Below are 26,420 nucleotides of genomic sequence, written 5' to 3' on the forward strand. Positions count from 1 at the left end.
GTGTCATGTAGAGAGTGTTGGTCTAGAAGGTCCAGAATGTTCTTAGCAATTGTCTTTTGACGTTGCTTTTTCTTTGATGGCAGGGTGAGATTCTGTTTTGTTAATGTTTGAAGATCAATATTAAAATAGCCTGCCAACAGAATTCGCATCCTAGACCAGCTAGTTAGTAAATGTGAGATGTTTTCAAAGAATTTATCCTGTTGTTCATTAGGTGCGTAGACATTGCACAGAAGTATATCTATGTCCCCCATCCTTCCCGACACTAGTAGATATCTGCCCTCCTTATCTGAAATGGTTTCTGTGTGTATGAATGGTATGGAGGAATGTATCAAAATAGAAACACCTCTCTTTTTAGAGTCTAAAGTGGAGTGGAATTGTTGTGGATAGTCTTTTGCCCAGTATTTGGGGATAGTGTTTTTAAGAAAGTGGGTCTCCTGCAGATAGATAATAGTGGCCTTTAGTCGTCTATAAGTGGTCATAGCTGTCCTTCTTTTAATATCCGTGTTGAGACCTCTCGCGTTATGCGAGAGTAACACAATTCTAGGCAATGTCATTATCCCTAATGTGTGTATATGTGAATCTCCTTCTCCTTACAGTCTGTCCTAGTAGGCAGTTTGTTAGTCGTTTGCCCTTTTGGTCTCCATGACATCTCCACCCATACCCTAAGGGTCCTGGGATCCCTTCCTGTCTTCTATTTATCATTGCATCAGCTTCCCCCAGTGAGCAGAATTTTAGTACACAGTGCCCTGCAACTCCATATAACATGAACAAAAACAAACATATAATTAACATTAACTGATATTGATATATCCTGAGGATAAACATGTGTTAAAACTAATACAAACAATGGCATACAGATAGTCCCGACAGAGTCCATAGTAATTTTTCTGTCTTAGCAAGAGTTTTATTTATACCAGATTTCCTGGAGAGTGTCCATATAGCTATTTTTTCAGTTAGCCAAGAATTATCAAATATGGGCAATCCCCAAGTTTATCTTACCATAGTCCAGGTATTGTACTTTACCTTACATATCTCCCTTTAGATAGATTCAGGTTTTTGTCTTCTTTTTGGTAACTGTCTTCCACTTTGGTCTTTGAGGTTTCGGACGAGCTTGGGATAGATTTGGCGGGCGCACTAATGTTTCCTCAGCTGAGATGTCTGGAGTTTCCAGGCCGAGGAGTTTACAAATATCAGGGATTTCTTCCTTTGTCTTAATGGATGCAGTTCTTCCATTCCGTATTATGTGTAGTGCAAAGGGAAAGCCCCACCGATATGGGATTTGGTTTTTTCTCAGTAGTAGAGTAAGAGGTCGTAGAGCATATCGCCTCTGTAAGGTTTTAATGCAGAGGTCTTGGAAAAATTGAATAATATTTCCCTGAAATTTAAACATGGGATTTTGTCTAGCTGCTAGGAGTATCTTCTCTCTATCCGGGAATCTTAGCATTTTGATGATTACATCCCTTGGTGGTTGATCTGGCTTAGGCTTGGGTTTAAGGGCTCTATGTGCTCTTTCTATTGGGTAGTCAGAGTCAGCAGGAGTTCCCAGGATTGTGTGAAATAGTTGTTGAAGGTATGTGTGAAGCTCTTCAGCCGTTATGGCCTCCGGTATCCCTTTGAGTCTGAGATTGGATCTTCTGCTTCGATTTTCCATATCTTCTATTTTCTCCTCTAGTTCCGTTATTGCTTGATGTTGTGCGGCTAGAGTTTCTGAGGCTGCAGCTACGTCTTCTCCCATCTCATCTGTAGCTGTTTCTAAAGAATCAACTCTGCTTCCCAGGTCTGAGATCTCATTTTTGATTTCAGTAAGACTGCTGGTGATTGTCGCCTGGAAACTATCCATTTTTTCCCACAGCTTCTCAAAATTAGTTGTAATGTCCTGTTTAGAAACTAGAGACTGAAGATCTGCTCTGGTTACAGGTATCATACTGTTAGATTCCACTTCGGTCTCAGACTCCATATCTTCCTCTGTTTCATCTGCGACAGGATCTTGGGATTTAGTTAGTTTGGATGTCTTGAAGAATGTATCAACTGAGACAGGTTTTGTCCCTTTATCACTTTTGGGGCCTTTTCTGGTAGCCATGGCAGGGGCCAATGGTGCACAGAAGTACCTTGTGTTATATTCCAATATTGTAAGCAGCCCAAGATATATATAGAGTCCGTTTTTTCCCCCCCCCCTATTCGCCTTGGGTGTTAGCGGTAGTGGACTACTTTCTGCTACTACAAGATATTAAGAATATGTAGCCGTCTCCTTTATAATATATATATATAAGTTCCCTCTCTTTCTTTGCCAAGGGTAATAGGTTAGTTGTATTCCAAGCCTCTGCCAGTTACTGTTGCATAGACATAAATATTTCTCAGCAGCATCTATTTAGGCTTCTCATTCACTTTTTCTGTATCGCCCTCATCTCTTGTTGATATATATATCTGTGTGTCATTGCGGTTATTTATTGAGGGTTGTGCTGCGGTATATGGGAAGCATTCAACTCTTTTATGTTATCAGGGTCTCTGTCAGACCATCCGGTCCAATCACTTCATCTGGCCATTACCTGTATTGTCATTTGTTATGGTAACCTGATACGGCCAAAGCAGGCAACATCTCTTTTTATCTTGTGTGCCTAAGCATCCAGATTGCCCCCCACCCCCAGGGCAATTGTCCACACTGGACGAAGTCGGTGAGGGAGATTGGGATATGACCCGCTGGTTCAGGCCAACGGGAAATGAAGGGGGTAGGGTACAGCCCAGGGAGCAGCTCAGCCACACACACTTTTAGCTCTAGTCTCTGAGAAATGCTAGCAGTGGTTAGGTTTTTTAATAAACAGTTTCAAGTATAGCTAGCGCAGCGTCACACCCCACTGTCTCAATAGTGATTACAGTTCTTATTGCAGTCAGTAGTTCCGTGTATTCATGCCCCTCTACATCAGATCCCCACCATTCAGCTCTTCTTATAGCTTTAGTGTGATTGATTCTTATGCTTCCCTAAGAGAGTTCTAATTTACCTGTCACGGCTGCTATTTATTCAATTCTCCTTCTTCCGCTCATGCAGCAGCTTTCAGGTTGCGATCAAGATGGCGGGTTTTCGCGCCACTGCTTTCTCCTCCGTGTGACACTGACTAGGAGACTGCTCTCTTCATCGAATAACTGAGTGTGGGTGTCAGTAATAGCCCGGTAAGTCGTCCGTTCAGGGCTCAACCAACCTTTTCTCCCAAATGCCCTTATAGCGGAATTTAGAGGATCCGGTCACCCTAGATGCAGACGGCTCAGCTATGTCCTGCCAGCTTTTTGTGTATAGTCTGCTCCGGGTCGGAGTTCCGACTTCCCAGATCTCTGTACCCACCGATGGTTAGTAATCGATGTTCGGGCAGTTCCGTTTGTGTGATTCCAGTAAGGGATTAGATTACCCGGTAGTTCAGGGCCTCGATGTTCAGCCACAGCACACCCCAGATCAGCAGCGTTGTGGGCTGTCAGAGTCCTAGGGCATCTCACTACTGTATTCGCTAAAGATTTTTAGCCTTCTTAAATATGTTATTTTTGGTTTAAATTACTTAGTTATTACAAATTTGCTCGGAGCTTCTGCAAAATGCTGCTGCTTCCTTCGGCAGATAGCTCCGCCCCCCAAAGTTTGTTATTTTAAATGGTACCGGTGTGTACTATTTACTCTCTGGCAGAAAAGGGATGAAGATTTCTGCAAGGAGGATGATGATCTTAGCATTTTGTAACTAAGATCCACTGCTGTTCTCACAAGGCCTGAAGAGTACAGGAAAACTTCAGTTGGGGGAACAGTTTGCAGGCTAAACTGCATTAAGGTATGTTCAGTCTATTTTTTTTCTAGACAGACTGTGTTATTTCTAGAAAAGGCTGGCAATATTCCCTGAGGGAAGGGTAAGCTGTATTCAGACACTTAGTAGGAATCCCAGCTTGCACAAAGGGCTCATTAGTTACTGGTGACACTGATAGGAAAAAACGTTTTGGTTTAATTACAAATAAAACGCTTTTTGAGGGACTTTAAGGGGTCTTTGGGGCTTGTTTAAGGGTTATTAACCCACATGGCTAGTTTAAGAAACTCTCTGTGATGTTTTTTAGGCCCATAACTTCGAGTGAGGTGGGGGGGGCCTATTTTCAGTTGCACAGTTTATTTACCTCAGAAGCATCCAGCTACTTCTCCAGAGATTCCTGCTGTATTTGAGGGCTGTAAAGAGGTTTTTTTCCCCACAAATCGTTCCTAAAAGGGCAGGTAGGCGCCACAGCAGAGCTGTGGCAAGGTGCTGAACGTTATTTTACCGGTTTTTACGTTTTTTCAATCCGGTTTTTACATTAAGGGGTTAATTGTTTATTTGCATAGTGGTGCAAAGTTACTAAGGCTTTATGATGCTACTGTAAAAATTTCGTTGTGTTTACTGCTTTTTTACACTGTTTTGCAGAGTTTGTGCAGTTTTTTTTTTTCCTCTTAAAGGCACAGTACCGTTTTTGTTTAAAGTGTTATTTACTTTGATTAAAGTGTTTTCCAAGCTTGCTTGTTACATTACTAGCCTGTTTAACATGTCTGACACCAAGGAAAATCCTTGTTCTATGTGTTTAGAAGCCATTGTGTAACCCCCTCTTAGAATGTGTCCCACTTGCACTGATATGTCTATAAATTATAAAGAGCATATTTTAGCACTTAAAAATATTGCAATAGATTATTCTCAGTTAGAAGGAAATGAGAGTTTAGCATCTAGCTCTCCCCAAGTGTCACAACCAGTAACGCCTGCACAAGTGACGCCAAGTACCTCTATTGTGTCTAATTCATTTACTTTACAAGACATGGCCACAGTTATGAATAAAACCCTCACAGAGGTTTTCTCTAAACTGCCTGGTTTACAAGGAAAGCGTGACAGCTCTGGGTTAAGAACAAATGCTGAGCCGTCTGACGCTTTAGTAGCCGTATCCGATATACCCTCACAATGTTCTGCAGTAGGGGTAAAGGATTTGTTATCTGAGGGAGAGATTTCTGATTCAGGAAAGACGCTCCCTCAGACAGATTCTGATATGACGGCCTTTAAATTTAAGCTTGAACACCTCCGCTTATTGCTCAAGGAGGTATTAGCTACTCTAGACGATTGTGACCCTATAGTGGTCTCAGAGAAATTGTGTAAAATGGACAGATACTTAGAGTTTCCTGTTTACACTGATGTTTTTCCAGTCCCTAAGAGGATTGTGACTATTGTTACTAAGGAGTGGGATAGACCAGGTATTCCGTTCGCTCCCCCTCCTGTTTTTAAGAAAATGTTTCCCATATTTGACACCATACAGGACTCGTGGCAGACTGTTCCTAAGGTGGAGGGAGCTATTTCTACTCTTGCTAAGCGTAAAACTATACCTATTGAAGACAGTTGTGCTTTCATAGATCCTATGGATAAAAAAATAGAGGGTCTCCTAAAGAAAATTTTTGTTCATCAAGGTTTTCTTCTCCAACCTATTGCATGCATTGTTCCTGTAACTACTGCAGCTGCTTTCTGGTTTGAGGCTCTAGAAGAGGCTCTTCAGGTGGAGACTCCATTAGAGGATATTATGGATAGAATTAAGGCCCTTAAGTTGGCTAATTCTTTCATTACAGATGCCGCTTTCCAAATGGCTAAATTAGTGGCAAAGAATTCAGGTTTTGCCATTTTAGCACGCAGGGCGTTATGGCTTAAGTCCTGGTCTGCTGATGTGTCATCAAAATCTAAATTGTTAAACATCCCTTTTAAAGGAAAGACCCTATTCGGGCCTGCACTGAAAGAAATTATTTCAGACATCACTGGAGGGAAAGGCCATGCCCTCCCTCAGGATAAAACAAATAAGATGAGGACCAAACAAAATAATTTTCGTTCCTTTCGGAACTTCAAGGGTGGTCCCACTTCAGCTTCCCCTGCAGCAAAGCAAGAGGGTAATTCTGTCCAATCCAAATCAGTCTGGAAACCTAACCAGGCTTGGAACAAAGGTAAACAGGCCAAGAAGCCTGCTGCTGCCTCTAAGACAGCATGAAGGGGTAGCCCCCGATCCGGGACCGGATCTAGTAGGAGGCAGACTCTCTCTCTTTGCTCAGGCTTGGGCAAGAGATGTTCACGATTCCTGGGCTTTAGAAATTGTGTCCCAAGGATATCTTCTGGACTTCAAAGACTCCCCCCCCAAGGGGGGAGATTTCACATTTCTCAATTGTCTGCAAACCAGACAAAGAGAGAGGCGTTCTTACGCTGTGTAGAAGACCTACATACCATGGGAGTGATCCGCCCAGTTCCAAGAGCGGAACAAGGGCTTGGTTTTTACTCCAACCTGTTTGTGGTTCCCAAAAAAGAGGGAACTTTCAGACCAATCTTGGATCTCAAAATTCTAAACAAATTCCTCAGAGTACCATCTTTCAGGATGGAGACTATTCGGACTATTCTTCCTCTGATCCAGGAGGGTCAATATATGACTACTGTGGATTTAAAGGATGCGTATCTACACATCCCTATTCACAGAGATCATCATCAATTCCTCAGATTCGCCTTCTGGACAGGCATTACCAGTTTGTGGCCCTTCCCTTCGGGTTGGCCACGGCTCGTAGAATTTTCACAAAGGTGCTAGGGTCCCTTTTGGCGGTTCTAAGACCGCGGGGTATAGCAGTGGCGCCTTATCTTGACAACATCTTAATTCAAGCATCGACTTTCCAGCTAGCCAAATCTCACACGGACATCGTGTTGGCTTTTCTGAGATCTCACGGGTGGAAGGTGAACATAAAAAAGAGTTCTCTCGTCCCTCTCACAAGTTTCCTTCCTAGGGACTCTGATAGACTCGGTAGAAATGAAAATATTTCTGACGGAGGTCAGAAAATCAAAACTTTTAATCACTTGCCGATCTCTTCATTCCATTCCTTGGCCATCAGTGGCTCAGTGTATGGAGGTAATCAGACTCATGGTAGCGGCAATGGACATAGTTCCCTATGCCCGCCGACACCTCAGACCACTGCAACTATGCATGCTCAAACAGTGGAATGGGGATTATGCAGATTTATCTCCTCAACTGCATCTGGACCAAGAGACCATAGATTCTCTTCTTTAGTGGTTATCTCAGGACCACCTGTCTCAGGGAATGTGTTTCCGTAGGCCAGAGTGGCTCATAGTAACGACAGATGCCAGCCTGCTAGGCTGGGGTGCAGTCTGGAAATCCCTGAAAGCACAGGGCTTATGGTCTCGGGAGGAATCTCTCCTCCCGATAAACATTCTAGAACTGAGAACGATATTCAATGCGCTTCAGGCATGGCCTCAGCTAGCTGCGACCAAATTCATCAGAGTTCAGTCGGACAACATCACGACTGTAGCCTATATCAATCATCAAGGAGGAACACGGAGTTCTCTAGCGATGATGGAGGTAACCAAAATAATCCCCATGGGCGGAGGATCCATCTTGCCATCTCTCAGCAATCCATATCCCAGGGGTAGAGAACTGGGAGGCGGATTTCCTAAGTCGTCAAACTTTTCATCCGGGGGAGAGGGAGCTCCATCCGGAGGTATTTGCCCAGCTGACTCAGCTATGGGGCACACCAGAATTGGATCTGATGGCATCCCGACAGAACGCCAAACTTCCTCGTTACGGGTCCAGGTCCCAGGATCCCCAGGCGGTACTGATAGATGCTCTAGCAGTGCCCTGGTCCTTCAATCTGGCTTATGTATTTCCACCGTTTCCTCTCCTCCCACGTCTGGTTGCCAGAATCAAGCAGGAGAGAGCTTCGGTGATTCTGATAGCGCCTGCGTGGCCACGCAGGACTTGGTATGCAGACCTGGTGGACATGTCATCTGTTCCACCGTGGACTCTGCCAATGAGGCAGGACCTTCTAATCCAAGGTCCGTTCAAGCATCCAAATCTAATTTCTCTGTGTCTGACTGCTTGGAGATTGAACGCCTGATTCTATCAAAGCGTGGTTTCTCTGAGTCGGTCATTGATACCCTGATTCAGGCTAGAAAGCCTGTTACCAGGAAAATCTATCATAAGATTTGGCGCAAATATCTTTGTTGGTGTGAATCCAAGGGTTACTCATGGAGTAAGATTAGGATTCCTAGAATTTTTTGTCCTTTCTCCAAGAAGGATTGGAGAAAGGATTATCAGCTAGTTCCTTTAAAGGGACAAATATCTTCTCTGTCTATTCTTTTACACAAACGTCTGGCAGATGTTCCAGACGTTCAAGCATTTAGTCAGGCCTTGGTCAGGATCAAGGCTGTATTTAAACCTGTTGCTCCGCCATGAAGCCTAAACTTAGTTCTTAAAGTTCTTCAAGGGGTTCCGTTTGAACCTATGCATTCCATAGATATTAAGCTTCTATCTTGGAAAGTTTTGTTTTTAGTAGCTATCTCTTCGGCTCGAAGAGTTTGAGTTATCTGCTTTACAGTGTGACTCACCTTACCTAGTTTTCCATGCAGATAAGGTGGTTTTGCGTACCAAACCTGGGTTTCTTCCTAAGGTTGTTTCTAATAGGAATATCAATCAGGAGATTGTTGTTCCTTCTCTGTGTCCTAATCCTTCATCAAAGAAGGAACGTCTGTTGCACAATCTTGATGTGGTTCGTGCTTTAAAGTTCTACTTGCAAGCAACTAAAGATTTCCGTCAAACATCTTCATTGTTTGTTGTTTATTCTGGTAAACGGAGAGGTCAAAAGGCTACGGCTACCTCTCTTTCCTTTTGGCTGAAAAGCTTCATCCGTTTGGCTTATGAGACTGCTGGCCAGCAGCCTCCTGAAAGAATTACTGCTCATTCTACTAGAGCAGTGGCTTCCACATGGGCTTTTAAAAATGAGGCTTCTGTTGAACAGATTTGTAAGGCGGCGACTTGGTCTTCGCTTCATACTTTTTCCAAATTTTACAAATTTTATACTTTTGCTTCTTCGGAGGCTATTTTTGGGAGAAAGGTTTTACAAGCAGTGGTGCCTTCCGTTTAGGGTACCTGTCTTGTCCCTCCCTTCATCCATGTCCTAAAGCTTTGGTATTGGTATCCATAAGTATGGATGAATCCGTGGACTCGATACATCTTACAAGAGAAAACAGAATTTATGCTTACCTGATAAATTTCTTTCTCTTGTGATGAATCGAGTCCACGGCCCGCCATGTCTATTTAAGACAGGTAGTATATTTTTAATTAAAAAACTTCAGTCCCCACTGCACCCTATAGTTTCTCCTTTTTCTTCCTAGCCTTCGGTCGAATGACTGGGGGGTGGAGCTAAGGGAGGAGCTATATGGGCAGCTCTGCTGTGGGTGCTCTCTCTGTCACTTCCTGTAGGGAAGGAGAATATCCCATAAGTATGGATGAATCCGTGGACTCGATACATCACAAGAGAGAGAAATTTATCAGGTAAGCATAAATTCTGTTTTTTTTGGACTGTACAGTTCACCTTGTGTTCGGGCGTCGTTACGTTCAGTTTCTAACTTCCGCATTCCCGACCGTGTGGCGAAGGAGATTTTCTAGCCCGCAGGGGTCTGGTCATAGGAGGTGATGAGTGCCCCAGCCATTGGGGGTGTCAGGTGCCGTTTTTATTTTTACTACTTTTAGTCCATATTTATACATCTTCTATCCAGTTATGGAGGATTCTGATTATGAGAGAGGATTCTGATACCGAGACTATTTTGATTCAGATTCTGTGTCCGTGATGAATCCGGATTGGCCTCGTTGACACATGTCAACCAGTTTTGTTCCGTATGCCATATGATAGCGCCTGGTTCCTCAGGCTCGGAGAATCAAGGGACTGCTGAGCCATCCGCCTCTGGGGGTCCCGTACTCCATGAGGCGAGTTCCCTACCAATTCATACTTCTACACATGCGGGTAACCCAGCTTATAGTTCCTCCATGCAGGGTGGTGTGTTCTCCCCCAGAGGTTGTAGCACGTTTTCGCTTCCATATAATATTCGCGATTGTTCGTCTGCAGAGTCCAGACGTTTATTTGAGAATGTGCTTGTGCCCTATTGTGCTGGGCCTTCCGCCTTGGGGTGGACCTCTACAGTTCCCCGCGGCTGTAACTGTTCCTGAGTGTTGTGCCTTTCGTTACAGGATTGCACGCCTTAGCGTATTGCTCAGACATATTTTTCAGTTACTGAATGACCCTATCGTTAACAGATACAGGGATTTTAAACAGTCTGATAATTCGAATGGTGTACCTCATTAGACATGTGGGGATGGGGTTATCTCCTGTTTGTCATTTGTTTGAGATCTTTCCCAGTTTTTGAAAGATAGGGCTCCGTTTGGCTGGTCCTGTGGGTAGGCCTGTATCTTTTCGGCGTTAACCTTCGGGTTGCCTTGTATTTTATTTTCCTTCGGGAACCATCTGGGATTGATACTCTTTTATTACTTCTACGGAAGTTGTTTGGACATGTTAGTCCTATGTTTAATAATGTCTGTTTTTCTTTTTTCCCCTATGAGTGAGAATTTATGCAGCTTGCTGAATAGGACCCGGGGTACATGCTGGTCCTGTTGGGTTCATTCGGTTTTGTGGCTGTTCAGACACGTGGCGCTGTTTCTGCTGGACTGGCTTGGTAGTAGCGCCGAGTGCTCAGGTTATCATTGTTTTTCATGTTCAACTAAGCATTCGAGAGGACCTGTGGGTTCGTGAGGCGGGAAGGATTATTTCAGTCCTTATAGTCTTCAATCAGATGACCGGGCAGGGGAGTGTTCCGCTGCGTCACTCTATCTGACATCTGATTTAATCAGAACCTGGATTCCTCCTCCATGTGGGGGAGGTTTGGCGGGCTACCTGTTACCGCAGTTGAGTGGTTTGGCCTTCAGTTTAGGCCTCTGGATGGTCCTGTTGGGGCTTGATCCAACAGCTTGTATGGATAGCTGTCCAGCATGTGGAAAGTTTAGCAAATTTGAAACCTGTTGCAGCTCTTGGCACCTTCAAGGTGTGCGAGTAAGCTGTTTCTAGTGTATCTAGATACAGTTTTTACTCTTGGACGTGTATGGTCTGACTAATTTATGAGACCTTTGGGTCTTCTTCTGTTGTCTCCGGGTGAGTTAGATCTCCTTTTAGGGATCTACGTTCCAGATGATGGTTGATCCCTGTGGGGTCTTGTTTAGCTCGGGGTTCCCCAGAGCTGGGAAGGCTTAGCGCCTGTCTCTTCCCCGTGTCCTCTGCCTGTGTGGATGTGGGGAGACTAGCCCTGCTAGTAGGGTTCTGTGGACCTCGAGATATCCCTTCAGTTGTCCTGAGGCTTTTAGAAGTCCCTTCATTCATCTTCTAGCCTTGCTCCTTGGAGCATTGGACTTTGGCTAGGGGTGGTTTCTTCCTTTGGTCGGGGCTTTTGAGTTCTCCTCGCTATCCAGATTCTCTGGGTATGCATCCATTCCCTTTGTCTGGCTTTTGGCCAGTTGGGGTGTTTAGTTCGAGGGTATGGTTGCCTGAACTATTGGGTGCCCGGACCTGTTTTTCTCCCTGAGACTTCCGCTTTTTGAGGCTTTGCTCCTTTTTCCTGTCCCAGTTTTGGTCCTTGCTCCATCTACCTGACCGGGTCAGGGTTGGCCTGTTTTTCAGAGTATTTCTTACTCTTACAACACAGCAACCCATGTCATCTAGGGGTTAGCTGTGTGGCTTGCACCTCAAGGGTTATGGGTTTATACCCAGCTGCTGGCGTTGGATTTCTAATTTCTGGTGCGCCTTAGGGTTGCATTCCCCTGGTCAGTTTGCCAGTGTGCCCGTGGATTCTCTGCTCTGGAGGAAAATGGGTTAGCAGTGCCTCTGTTAACAATCCTGTTAGCTCAGGATGCTAGGGCATAGATCTAGCCATCTTATGAACCTTTAAGAGTGAGGTTAGATTCCTATATGGCGAGCTACTTGAAGGGGGGTCCTTTTCTAGGAGATTTTGTGTTGGGGATTTTCTTCCCAATTAGCCGGTGGCTTCGGGCCTTGAGGACAGTTGTTGCCCTACCGGCATCTTCCCCTTTTCTTTAGGGGATATTCTCCTTCCTATGGAGGTTGAGTCCTTTCTGGGGCTTCTCCTGATCGGGAAGTGGAGGGTGGAATTGGTTCCACCTGGGGTCTTGCTGACTCCAAGTCAGACTGTGGGACCTTGTTTTGATAGATCCTTAGGTCTATGGCCTTGTCTGTTTCCAGAGTCGGGTTATACTGGTACTCTGGGGGGGGGGGGGGGGCTGTACCATCTTTACGCTTGTTCCTGTACCAATTTCGGGATTCTTTGTTTCCCTTGTATGGATCCCTGTGACTGGGTTGGTCCAGCTGGGTGGGGGTCTGCAGGTCAGGATGTCAGAGTAGTCTAAGGGTCACAGTCTCCTCTGGATGCGTGAGCTTGTTGGGTCTATCCTGATAGCTCATTCTGCTAGGAGATGTTTTTTCCTTGCTCCTTTTGACAGGAGAGGGTTTACTCTTCCTTCGGGTTTTGAGGGTATACTCTCCTTCTCGGGGGGCCTCGATGGAGGCTTGTGTTCTCCTTTTTAGGGACCTGTGAGTAGGTTCGGCGGCTTAGCGTGCCCTCTGTTGAGGGGCTGTTTTGTGCGGTCTGTTTTTTGATGACTGCTGCTTCTTCCTTGCAAGCTTCCTCTGTGTCGTCCTGTTATTGACTCCGTGTTCTCAAATTTGGGGTTTCTCCTGGGTCTATTACACGCTTTTCATGGTCGAATACTTTGGTATTCTATGGACAGGCGTTAGGAGGACTTTGCCTCTTTAGCTACGTTCCATGCTTGCAGGATGTTGAGGAGACGTCTTTTCTGTCTCCGTGCCTGGTATTATCCCGGGTTTCGCTTGGATAGGCGTGGCCTCCTTCCCTGTTTGGGTCCATTTGGGTCTCTGTGAACTGTGCTCATTCTTGGAGGTGTTCTTTTTTGTATAAGGGGACATTTAGGTTTCCTCGGTTCTCCTTTGCCTTGTCCCCTTGGGGGTTTTGGCTGGTATCCCCTTCATTTGTGAGGGGTGAGTGGTGGGGGGCCGTCTGTTGGGTGACAGTGTCTCTTGGTGGACTGTTGGCTCAGTCGAGTCCGTTTTGCGGTCTCTAGTTTGGCTCTGGACTTGCTGCGAGTCAGTGTCATTGGGGCTTTTCCTTTAAAAAGTTTTCTCGGCTTCGGACGAAGTGGGATTTTTTTATTGGGTAAAGGTTCAGGCCTGGTGCCCTCAGTATGAGCCACCTATTATACCCTCCCGTCTTGGCATTCAGTGTCCTCTATAGCTTGGGTATTGTTTTCCCAAAAGTAATGAATGCAGCTGTGGACTCTTTCCATTTAAGAAGAAAAACATAAATTATGCTTACCTGATAATTTCCTTTTCTTCTGATGGAAAGAGTCCACAGCTCCCCACCCGTAATTTTATGTGGGGTGTCCTTATATTCTTCTTTTTACCCTGATATTTCTTCTACTGTTCCTTGTTCCTCGGCAGGATGACTGGTGGATGAGGGGAGTGGGAGCAGTATTTAAGCCTTTGGCTTGGGTGTCTTTGCCTCCTCCTGGTGGGCAGGTTCTTATTTCCCAAAAGTAATGAATGCAGCTGTGGACTCTTTCCATCAGAAGAAAAGGAAATTATCAGGTAAGCATAATTTGTTATTCCAGTCCTGAAGGCACTCTCCGTTTTTATGCTAACACTTTAATGTAGTTTTAAGCTTTTTCGGGGTCTCCCCCTTCCTCCGACCAATATATATAATGTTTAACCTGCTAACTGATGTCTTGGCGCTGCTGAGAACAATATATGCAGATATTTTGAGGACTTGCTATTGAAAGTTTCACAAGTAGGTAGCATTTTATGAGGTAAATATTCATGTTTTTTTCATCTTTGCTGCAGCAGTGATGGAATTTTTGTTTGTTCTGTGAATTCCAGTGCCAGCTCATGAAAAGCCTGATGTATTAAACCCCTGTTAAAGGGACAGTCTAGTCGAAATTAAAAACTTTCATGATTCAGATAGGGCATGCCATTTTAAACAACTTTCCAATTTACTTCTATCATCTAATTTGCTCAATTCTTTAGATATCCTTTGTTGAAGAAATAGCAATGTACATGTGTGAGCCAATCACACAAGGCCTTTATGTGCAGCAACCAATCAGCAGCTACTGAGCATATCTAGATATGCTTTTCAGCAAGTGATCAAGAGAATGAAGCAAATTAGATAATAGAAGTAAATTAGAAAGTTGTTTAAAATGACATGCTCTTTCTAAATCATGAAAGAAAAAAAAAATTGGGTTTCATGTCCCTTTAAACAAAGCTTCAGTATATACATGGGGGGAGATTACACATTACAAATTGTGCATCTATTGCGGATCCTGACTTCATCATCCCTTGTCTCCTAGCCTCCCAGATATTATATATCACATATCATTGCTTCCCTTTACTTGACACCTGACCTCACACTGCTAAACTTCAGTGTAGAAGGACACCACAGAAACTACAGAAAAAAACCTATACTGTAAGCAATGAGACTAATTCCACAGCACCCTCTGTGGTGGGAGTATTGCACTACACACAATATTCATAAACCATATACAGACTAAATTGAACAAGGGACAAACTTAAATGGCTGGGACAGGAAGTCACTATGGGTTAAATAGGAACACTATTTTGATTGAAGACAACGGCAGCAATAGCATAGTGAGTAGTAACCATTCTAGAGTACTTGTACCCAGCAGGTGAATGTCCCTTTAAATTTTTGCCTCCTGAGCCAGATTATACTCTTAGGCTAAAGCCATTTTTGCACATGTATATGCATGGATTTAAAGGGATATGAAACCCAAATTTTTTATTTTGTTATTCAGACAGAGCATACCGTTTTTAAAAAAAGTTTCCAATTTACTTATCAAATTTGCTTTACTCTCATGATACTCTGTTGTTGAAAAAATACATAGGTAGGCATCTGGAATACTACATGTCAGGGAATGGTACTGCCATCAAGTGGTCTTGCAAAACTGCTACCACATAGTGCTCTAGAAATGGGCTGGCTCTTGAGCTTACGTCCCTGCTTTTCAATAAAAGATACCAAGAAAACAAAGAAAAATTGATAATAGAATCACATTAGAAAGTTGTTTAAAATTGCATGCTCTTTCTGAATCATAAAAGAAAAATTGTGAGATTCATATCCCTTTAACATAGTCCAGAAATCCTATGGTTTTATTTTTCTTAACATTGTTAGTTATACCCCAAAAATGATAAATAAATATTTTGCCCAGAATAGCTTACATGTAAACAATAGTTGTTGTTTTTTAAATTTATTTTTTTTATACAAATTCTGTGATCAAACATTTCGATTCTACATTCAGCTTCTGTTTACCTTCCAATACAAAATGGTAAAAAAAATGTTTTGTCACCATGCGTCATTGAACACCTTTTTTCTTTTTTTTCCTCCAAAGAATTAAGGTAATTTATATTTATAAAATATATGTCTGCTCTTATTACCTTTAATGAAACTTCCTTAGTGCAAAACATAAAAACCCCACAAACCTAAAATGCTTGAATCAGTAAATCATCCTACACAGCTGCTGTTACAGTAAACCACTTCTCCAAAAACAAGACAAAATAAGGCTAGCAGTTGCTACCACCCGGTGAATATTACCGTGATTGTTTATATGCGGCACAGCACTTTTGAACCAGTCACTGTGTACAATGCTGTTGGGCCCATCACAGTAAACTTACAGGAATATGAAGCACTGCCAAACACAACACATTTTTTAAATTAAATAATATTTCACTTCCACATTAAGTTTGTGTACATACAAGGAGGCTCTCAAAAGTCCTGATAGTGAAATATGAAAACCCAATATGAATTCTTATATTTTTTTCTTTGTGCATTTGAACATGTAATTATCCCTTTCTGTATAAAACCATGTACTGCTCTTGAAGAGTGCTTCATTATGTGTGTGTAAGAGAGGCCTAGGTTAGCACACCTGGAGGAGTGGCTTTTGTTTTGTTTAGAATTTATAGTCTTCTTAGAATAACAGAGCATATTGATTATGATCATATTGATCCCTCCCACAGCCTTTTCTTTCACTACAAACGTCCCAGATTCTAAAGTAAAACCAGGGACTTTTCAGACTCTGCCCATTGTACCCAAGTGACTGCCCCTGCAGTTGTGACTTGGCCCACAAGTTCACTGATTCAGCCTAGACCTCTCAGTCCCAGAAGGTGCCTTGGAAATGTTGTGAGGTATGATTTCAAATTTTCCACCTCTTTACTGTTGTGTTGGTTCCTCAGTTTGTAGGATTGCAATAGACTGGGGAGAGCTACGTTTGATATATTTGATAAAGGGTGCTGTGTAAGTAGAGGGAGTAAAACAATTGTGAGCAGATAGCAGTTTGAAATAGTTCTAAATCCTACATTTGCTCCTGTTTTTTGTGTATGTTATTGGAAGGTAATTAAAGGGATATTCTAATGCAAAACTAAAATGCTCTACTTTATTCATCACTGGCACAGTGGTCCTGCTCTGCAGCTGCAATATGTTATTTAGACGTCTCTTTTTAATGCTATTGCAGGAGCTAAACTCATAGTTAGCAATAGACATTCATGATATAGAGCATTTTAATTTTGCATTAGAATGTCCCTTTATCAGTTGGATTTTCCAATGTACCCAGAGTAGAATAAAATATCCAGCCAGATCCTTTATGCAATGCAATTGTTATCTTCTTGAGGTATTATAGTGTCAACATCTGCCTTTATATAGAAAGCCATTTGGTGAATTAATGCCAACACAGAGTCTGAAAGCTTATCCCCTCCATTAGACTAAACCACATGCACTTCTATTTACATGTAACAAAATGCTTAACTAGCTACATTGATAACAGAGGCTGTTGGCATCCCTGTGTGTAGGCCTGCTTATCCGGCAGATTGGGAGGGGGTGTGTGTGTGTCTGACTCCATGCCAGTAGAGGAGAGGGAGGAGGCATCCTTGCACGCAGCAGAGACAGCTGGAGCACCTGCTCCTCCCTCCCTCCCTTTACCACCACCTCCCTTTTTTGCTGTGAGATGGAACGGCTGCAGTAAGCTGGCCCAGGGTACAGAAGCAGAAGAGACGACGCGATGGTGACACCGGCCCAGCCCTTGTGTGTGAGCTGCGGCCGGTCCCTGCAGGGTCTACCAGCATGACTGAGCCCCCACCTCGCGCCCACTGCTCGGTGCTTAGCTGCTTTGTGAGTCTCCCTTTGTAAGCTAATACAGTGGTGGGTGGGCAAAAACATGAAAAAGATCAGGGTGGATAGCTTCTTTGGGAGGGGATTTGTAGGGGATGGAGAGTCATGTCCCTCCCCATGTACAGGAGCTGGCTCTGTTTATATGGACAGGTTTAGTCAAACACTATGATATACATATAGTATAGAAGAGCTTACCTTTATAATTACATAGATAAACATGACTGTAAAAGGCTTGTCTGAATGCTACTGTATATCTCAGGGCCTATGTTTTTGTCTTCCTTACTGGGCATCATTTTTCAAGTATAGTAGGGAAGGTAAACAATGTAGGTAAATCCTTAGACTTTCCACCAACAAGGGAGTGGCGTATGCCAGAGGTATAAATAATATGTACCTAGCGCTCTGTTTTTGAGGCCCTTGGACTGTTTATTTTAGAAAACAAACCTAAGTATTATTGCTATTGTAAACTTCAGACAAAATCATATTTTTCTCTTTCAGTCATATTCATGCAGAAAAAGCTGTGTAATATGCCCCCTACTTAAACTTATGTGTATTGATTTAGTTTTAAACTCTTACCAGTGTTGGATGTATGTGAAAAAACATCAGATTATTAAACTTCTGGCATAATGTATTTAAGTGAACTTACCTTTCTAAGGCTTCATAAATGTACGTTGAAGTGATGTTAAATTGAATGCGTCATTTTCTTTCCAGCATGTAAATCATAAAGGTGTGTGTGTGTGTGTGTGTGTGTGTTTTGTTGCAGAAAAAAAAAATCTAGTTTTGCTTCTGAAAGAGGCTGCTCTCAGATTAAGCTTTTTTTCCTCTTAAATAAAGGCTGGTTGAATACAGCCAATCAGAAGATTTATTACCAGCCTTTCTGCAGCCTCAGCCCATGAACACTTTACATGCTGAAATTAATGAAGTACTGTGTTAAATTAAACATTTTATCAGTGATTTAAGATTGTGCTTAATGTTGCTCTAACATAAATTAAATGAGAGTGTGTACTGTAGTTTCCTGAATATAGGGCAATGATATAGTGGATTTCACCTTCGATAAGCCGGCCACAGCAAAGGAGACCTGAAACATTAATTGCAGTAGCCTTTTGAAGGGGTGTATCCCTGGACTGCTATATCCTTGCGACTTTTGCTGATAGTTTTAAATACTTTTAAAGTGATTCTTTACATGCATATTTTGCAAATGTAGATAAGACATGCATCTATAAACAGATTTCTAAAGGGGTTATATGCTTAGGACTGCTGCTAAGCTTTAACATGTTCTCGAGTACATTTACACAATGTTTGTTTATGTTCAAATATTTTTTATTGAACAATATTTATAAACTGACATATGGCATGAGACATTCAGAAAACAGCATTTATATGGAACAAGACATAAGTAAAAATAAATATACATTTTTGTCTGATCTTTCTAGCAGTCTGTAGTTTTATCTCTTCTGATACAGTAGGCCACTAATACATCACTTAGCATAACATTAGAGTCCAAAGATGAAGAAGGAAACCACATAGCAGAATGCCAAGTCCTGTGTTATAGTCCTTTGGTTCAATCCCATTGAACTCTGTATGGTTCTATTTCCACAATGTGTACTGCAGTTCCTTTCACCATATAAAGAATATATAGAAGTATTTTTAAATTTCTGAATAACACAACCCTATAATATAAACTTTTTTTTGTTTTTTTAAACAAAATTGAACAAGTAAAACTAACAATATTGTCATTACATGCTTTTCTTCTATCCTTAGTACATTTATAATAATCTTATGTACATATTGTATATAATTAATAATCCCAACCAACTTCCTGTCTAAGTATGAAGTCTGCATAGGTGAACTCTTATGCACAATTTCCAAATCCTGACTATTGTAAATTTTGGAATCTATTTAAAGGGACAGTATACTGTAAAATAGTTTTCCCCTTAATGTGTTTACAATTGCTTTTTATACCAACTGCAGAGTAAAAAATGTATGAAAATTAGCTTTTTAAGGTTTATTTCTGTATATTAAAGCTCTGATTTTGTGTTTTGAAGCCACAGCCTAATAAAATAGGTTGAGCTTGTAGGTATAATCAGATCTCATTACTGTATCACATTGTATACATATACCTGCTTCTTTATCTTATATCTGTCCTTAAACCAATCACCAATACTTTGAGAGAACAATGGAAAATCAACATTTTATTACCTTATCTCTGCTTTATCACACTGGGAGTGTAATTTCTTCTGCTGGCTGTGTTTACAAAGCTTATCTATAGCTGGTACGCGCGGCCACAAACTTTCAGAATAGGTGGGGATACCACATGCTAAATTAACCATTTAAAATGCCAATATAAGGGTAAAGGAGCTACTTGTAAACAATTTAATACACTCCAGCAGGTAAAGTGGATCATTGGGAACAAATTAAAGGGGAGACATTTTTTGAGTAAACTGTCCCTTTAAGGGCGATTGATCCTTATTTTTATTAAGAATCCAGTAATACCAAACCTGGAGAAACTAGTCTTATTTTGAATGTGTGCTGCTGATTCATACATTATATGTGTGTTCACATTTATTTAACACAATGTTTATTTAAAGGGACAGTCAAGTCAAGTCAAAATTAAACTTTCATGATTCACATAGGGCATGTAATTTTGAACAACTTTCCAATTTACTTTTATGATCAAATTTGCTTTGTACTTTTGGTATTCTTTGTTGAAATCTCTACCTAGGTAAGTTCATAAACTGATTTCTGAGCTGTTGAAGGCCACCTCTTATCTCAGTGTATTTTGACAGTTTTTCACAGTTAGACAGTGCTAGTTCATGTGTGTCATATAGATAACCATAATGCTCACTCCCATGGAGTTATCAGTCAGCACTGATTGGCTAAAATGCTGTCTGTTCAAAGAACTGAGATAAGGAGGCAACCTGCAGAGGCTTAAATACAAGGTAAACACATAGTTAAAAGTATATTAATTTAACAGTGTTCGTTATGCAAAACTGAGGAATGGGTAACAAAGGGACTATATCTTCTTAAACAATAAACTTTCAAGTTGACTGTCCCTTTAAAAAAAAAAAAATGCTTACTAGATTCCTTTACCTCAGGATTTATATGAATAGGTTGCTATTGGAATTTGGAAAAAAACATAATGCTGAAAAAAGCCCATCTAGATAAGAAATCAAATGAGTTTTGTTTTATGGGACTAGACTGTGAACTGTTTGCACATAATCAGAGGTAACTTCAGGCCTAAAGGTGACTAGTCATGTCTGACCACGAAGTGACACAATATTTTGGAAGCCTACAGCAACATCAGTCTGGTGACTCTGTACGTTCCGGAAAACAGACTTAAACTTCTGTAAAGTGTCCATAAATGCTGGGTGGTGCAATCTTATGAATGTGGAATCTTCTACCTGCTCATTCTAGAACAGGTCTTGAGAAATGTGTTAAAGATTTAAGAGAGAGCACAAAAATGTTTGTTTCCTTCTATACTGCTATCTTAAACCCACAGATGCTGGGCCTGTCACACTGTTCGTTCTCTTCTTTCACCCTCTCTACGGCTTTTTCTCCCATTCTGAATGCCACCTATTGTCGCTTGCTTCCTGTATATTTCAGTTGCTCTTTCTATCCCTCTCAGGTCCCTAACTAATTAAATCACTCACTCTATCCTTCTCATTGTCTGTTTCAGCTATTATCTGACTATTATCTAGTTTCTCCTCTGTTCTTCCCTCCCCGGCTCCTTCTCTGTTTCATGTGTCTCCTAACTTTATATGATCTTTAAATATCTCCTCCCATTAAATTAAATGGTTTTTTCTCAATGCATTACCCCCTGTCTCTGAGCCCTAACTTCATAATTTACTTTATGTGCCCACCTCTCTCTTGGCTTTATCTCTCCTCAGTGACTGAGCCTGTTCATTTTCACCTAAATTCTGAGGTAGATATAGTTTTTCTTTTCCCAGTTGGGTTTCTTACCTAATGTTTGGTGCTCTACTCTCCACATGGTTCTGTTTTCCCCTCATATCAAACAGAACCACTTATGCTGGATGTAGTGTAGGATCTCTGGGATACTGTTTTGTGGAGGCTAAGCCAGGAGCATACAACTCTGCTTAGAAATACCTCCTTGTGGCAAGGCTTGAGGTCTATGAGAAGAGGCAAACCTAGATTTCATAGTGTCTTGGTCCCTGCAGTGACATCCTGCATAAGGACCCAGTAATAATCCCCATGCTGGGTTCATTTCAGTATCGTAACTGTCCAGGGAACAGCCCCTCCCACTTTAGATACTTGCTTCCTAGGCTGTTTGTAAGGGCAGATTCTAATAAGCAGTTAAAACCGCCAAGTGGAATAATGCAAGGCTCAGACACATCAGCTCTTCTTCCCAACACCTAGGGAAGAAGTGCACTTCCCTGAACTCAAGGTCTCATTTTTGGTGTGCATGATTTTTGTGGTTTCAACCTTTGGCTAAACAGAGTTGGAATCATCTCTTGTGGACAAATTGTCAATGAGCTACAACTAGATAATAAGAGATCATAGCTTTATGCTACTTTTAAACAGGTTTATGTGATTTTATCATTTAAAGGGCAGTATACTGTGAAATTGTTTTTCCATTAATGTATTTTCAATGACTTGTTATACCAGCTGTAGAGTATAAAATATTTGAGAAATTGCATTTTCAGCTTTATTTGTGTATATGAAGTAGCTGCTTTTGTGCTTTGAAACCACAGCCTAATACAATGGGTTTAACTTAAAGGTAATATCAGATCTCATTATGTTACCACTTTATGTACACAGACTTGCTTCCTTATCTTATATTTGTCTGGAACATCAAAGCTCAATACATAGAGAGAACAATGGAAAATTATCATTTTATTACTTTATAACTATCCTGCACCCCACTAGCAGTGTAACTTCTTCTGCTGGCTGTGTTTACTTAGGCTTGTCAATAGCGTATACTCCAGTATAGAAATTTTCAGTATAGGTTGGGATACCACAGGCTAAATCGGCTATTTCAAATGCGGAAATAGGAGTAAAGGAGATACTTGTAAACAATGTAATACACTCTAACAGGTAAAATGGATCATTGGGAATAATTTAAAGGGGAGAAAATTTTGGGCTGAACTGTCCCTTTAACTTTGTTGTCCAGTACCCACATTGGACTTTTCTATGATTTCTCAGAATTAAAGTTTTTAATTAGGCTAATGAAGCCCATATGTCATCCATATAGATATAGCTATTTTCTTTCATTATTTGTTATTAGTATTTCTTCTTTTTATATTTTTGTAGTGCTTATTGCTTCATATTTTATCTTGAAGGGCGAAGAACCTCCAAGTCTGGAATACATACAAGCTAAAGATCTGTTCCCTCCCAGGGAGTTGGTAAAAGAGGAGGATAAATTACAGGTAAGAAAATTAAGACCAAGGTTATAGCCAACTTAAAAGCACATGAATCCATTAAACAACTTTAATTTACATATAATATATATAGAGAAAAGTGGATGAACCAAAAGACATTGAGTGTGCTTTACCCCTGGTCTTTTGGATGCAGCTTATTTCGGTTTATCCTCTTTTCTCTATATATCTTATATGCATTTTCTTTCCAGGCTTCACCTCACCTATAGGATATTATATACTATATATTATATATACTTCAATAATCAAATTTGCTTTAGTATCCATTTTTTTGAAGGAACAACAATGCATTACTGGGAGCTAGCTGATCATATTTGGTGAGCCAGTGACAAAAGACATATATGCGCAGCCACCAATCAGCAGCTGGTTCCCAGTAGTGCACTACTGCTGCTGAGCCTACTTATGTATGCTTTTCAACAAAGGATAACAAAATAGATAATAGAAGCAAAATGGAAAGTTGTTTAAAATTGCATGCTCAATCTGAATCATGAAAGTTTAGTTTCCATCTAAAGGGGAGGAGAGTCCACGGCTTCATTAATTACTGGTGGGAATTAAGAACCTGGCCACCAGGAGGAGGCAAAGACACCCCAGCCAAAGGCTTAAATACCTCCCCCACTTCCCTCATCCCCCAGTCATTCTTTGCCTTTTGTCACAGGAGGTTGGCAGAGAAATGTCGGAAGATTCGTAGTAGTCTCTTAAGGAGGGTAGTACTCTTCGGAATGGGACTAGAGTTTTAAGTAGTCCTGTCAGCCTCTCAGTGAGATCTTAGGTGAAATTTAGAGTCCGGAGATGCAGGGAGAGTCTTTCTGCGAAACTATCCCGACTCAGATTAACAGCTCCGTAAGCAATCTGCGTTGACGAGTTTCGCTGCCTGCTTTCTACACTCAAGTCCAAGGAGCGATGCTACTACACTGTCATACTTGAGAGGCCATGTTCCAGTGTGATCTTTATAGAATCAAGGGTTAATATCTTTGGTAAGGGGATTATGGAACAGTGGGGTTTGTACATAATATTGTTTGTTGTGTCATTGCTGCGATGTGTGAGATGTGGCTCTAGCAATGGGTGGACTTGGTTTCATTTCCGGGAGTATTTGCGCTGCAGATTTGGCGCGTTTTCTCCATAGTGCAGGGGCGGTCCTGCGAGGCATTCCTTCTGTCAGATGGGGCCTGTCGACTTCCTGCTTGACCAGCGGCGCAGGAGACGTAACTGTTTCTGTGATCCGGGTCATAGGAGGTTGTCAGTGACCCGGCCATTGGAGGTTATAAAGGTGCCATTTTCTAAATAAATGGAAAGAGTCCACAGCTGCATTCATTACTTTTGGGGAAAAAGAACCTGGCCACCATTAGTATCCATTTTTTGAAGGAACAACAATGCATTACTGGGAGCTAGCTGATCATATTTGGTGAGCCAGTGACAAAAGACATATATATGTGCAGCCACCAATCAGAAGCTGGTTCCCAGTAGTGCACTATTGCTGCTGAGCCTACTTATGTATGGGTTTCAACAAAGGATACCAAAATAGATAATAGAAGCAAAATGGAAAGTTGTTTAAAATTGATGCTCAATCTGAATCATGAAAGTTTTAGTTTCCATCTAAAGGGGAGGAGAGTCCACGGCTTCATTCATTACTGGTGGGAATTAAGAGCCTGGCCACGAGGAGGAGGCAAAGACACCCCAGCCAAAGGCTTAAATACTCCTCCCACTTCCCTCATCCCCCATTTATTCTTTGCCTTTCGTCCCAGGAGGTTGGCAGAGAAGTGTCAGAAGTTTTCGATAGTCTCTTATGGAGGGTAGTACTCTTTGGCATGGGACTGGAGTTTTAAGTAGTCCTGTCAGCTTCTCAGTGAGAGCATGAGCATGGGTAAAAGGAGGTTATTGAACAGGGGGGTTTATAATCATGTTTATGTGATTCTGTCTGCTACTGTGTAGTGTTGCTTCGGCTCATGTCTATTTTCGAACATAACAGCCTATGTCTAGTAACGCAGCCTTTTCGGTCGGGCGCGCTTTTGCATGGACTGCACGGTTTACCTTGTGACTCAATTTCCGTTTTCCTGACCGCGTTCTCTGTTCCTCAGGATCGGGGAATCGGGTGCCCACTGAGCCATCCATCTCTGAGTATTCTATTTCTCATGAGACAAGTTCCCTACCATCAACTCTTACTATGCATTCAGGTATCTCAAACGCTACTTATCCTTTCTAGGAAGTGTGGCCTGTTCCCACCGGAGGTTATGACACGGTTCCGCATGGCCATATCTTTGGCGCTGGCACTACTGCAAATCCCAGGAGTGTGTTTACGATATTGTCTGTGTTTCGTTAACCGGGGCTCGTCAGGCGTGGGATCATCTTGTCCAGTTCAGCCCTCCGGGGGAGCGACTGCCCCTGAGGCCTCAGGGGGTCAACCTTCGGGCTGATGCTTCTTTTTGTCCCGGCGGAGGTATTATGCGCCTTTCATTATAGACTGGGGCGCCTTAGTGTCCTACTAAGGCACGTTTTTGGCGTTGCTGGTGGATCCCACTCCTAATGGGTCTGGGGATTCTCAGTGTTACTCTTCGACTGGCTTGCATACATAGACATAAGGGGATGAAGTAATCTTCTTATAGTCTTTTTGTTATTTGTGTATCCTTTTCCAGTTCTCAGCTTGGAAGTCTTGGACCCCTGTTGGGCTGGTCCTGCGTGTCTGTCCGTTCTTCCAGGGCAATAACCTACAGGTTGCCTTATCTTTTATTTTCATCCAGTGAGGATGATTTTTATTTGGTCTAAAGCTCATGTTGTGGTGTGATGTTTCCTTTGGGAACTTTCCTCTCTGGAATTGATACTCAGGATTTTGTGGTTGCACTGTTTACAAAAGTCTGTCTGACTGTTCTTTATCCCTCCATCATTTGGGGGAGACTCTATGTGGCCTTGACAGTGCTGGAGCCCTTGGTTTCAGGCTGGTTCTGACTGGGTACAAATCCTTCTGTCTTTGAGGCCTAGTTCAGACACGTGGCACCTTTCTCCAACATAGGTGTGTCCGGTCCACGGCGTCATCCTTACTTGTGGGATATTCTCCTCCCCAACAGGAAATGGCAAAGAGCCCAGCAAAGCTGGTCACATGATCCCTCCTAGGCTCCGCCTACCCCAGTCATTCTCTTTGCCGTTGTACAGGCAACATCTCCACGGAGATGGCTTAGAGTTTTTTAGTGTTTAACTGTAGTTTTTCATTATTCAATCAAGAGTTTGTTATTTTCAAATAGTGCTGGTACGTACTATTTACTCAGAAACAGAAAAGAGATGAAGAATTCTGTTTGTATGAGGAAAATGATTTTAGCAACCGTAACTAAAATCCATGGCTGTTCCACACAGGACTGTTGAGAGCAATTAACTTCAGTTGGGGGAACAGTTTGCAGTCTCTTGCTGCTTGAGGTATGACACATTCTAACAAGACGATGTAATGCTGGAAGCTGTCATTTTCCCTATGGGATCCGGTAAGCCATGTTTATTACGATTGTAAATAAGGGCTTCACAAGGGCTTATTTAAACTGTAGACTTTTTTTGGGCTAAATCGATTGATATTAACACTTATTTAGCCTTGAGGAATCATTTATTCTGGGTATTTTGATTTAATAATATCGGCAGGCACTGTTTTAGACACCTTATTCTTTAGGGGCTTTCCCAAAGCATAGGCAGAGTCTCATTTTCGCGCCGGTGTTGCGCACTTGTTTTTGAGAGGCATGGCATGCAGTCGCATGTGAGAGGAGCTCTGATACTCATAAAAGACTTCTGAAGGCGTCATTTGGTATCGTATTCCCCTTTGGGTTTGGTTGGGTCTCAGCAAAGCAGATACCAGGGACTGTAAAGGGGTTTAAAGCTTAAAACGGCTCCGGTTCCGTTATTTTAAGGGTTAAAGCTTCCAAAATTGGTGTGCAATATTTTCAAGGCTTTAAGACGCTGTGGTGAAAATTTG

At 42.0% G+C, this 26,420-nt stretch overlaps 1 protein-coding gene across 2 annotated transcripts in view; it reads left to right on the plus strand.

Moving 5' to 3' along the window:
- Positions 1-26,420, plus strand: part of MTMR4 (myotubularin related protein 4) — a 309,719-nt gene that overhangs the window by 66,873 nt on the left and 216,426 nt on the right. The window contains exons 1-2 of one of the 2 annotated variants that reach the window (XM_053706344.1): positions 16,899-17,087; positions 22,382-22,468. In XM_053706344.1, coding sequence (XP_053562319.1) covers positions 17,040-17,087; positions 22,382-22,468 — 135 coding nt within the window. In that variant the 5' untranslated portion in view covers positions 16,899-17,039. Of the gene's footprint in view, positions 1-16,898; positions 17,088-22,381; positions 22,469-26,420 lie in introns of those variants that run through there. The other variant, XM_053706345.1, reaches the window with a different exon arrangement.

The sequence above is a fragment of the Bombina bombina genome, chromosome 3 (genome assembly GCF_027579735.1).
Source record: "Bombina bombina isolate aBomBom1 chromosome 3, aBomBom1.pri, whole genome shotgun sequence".
NCBI lineage: Eukaryota > Metazoa > Chordata > Amphibia > Anura > Bombinatoridae > Bombina > Bombina bombina.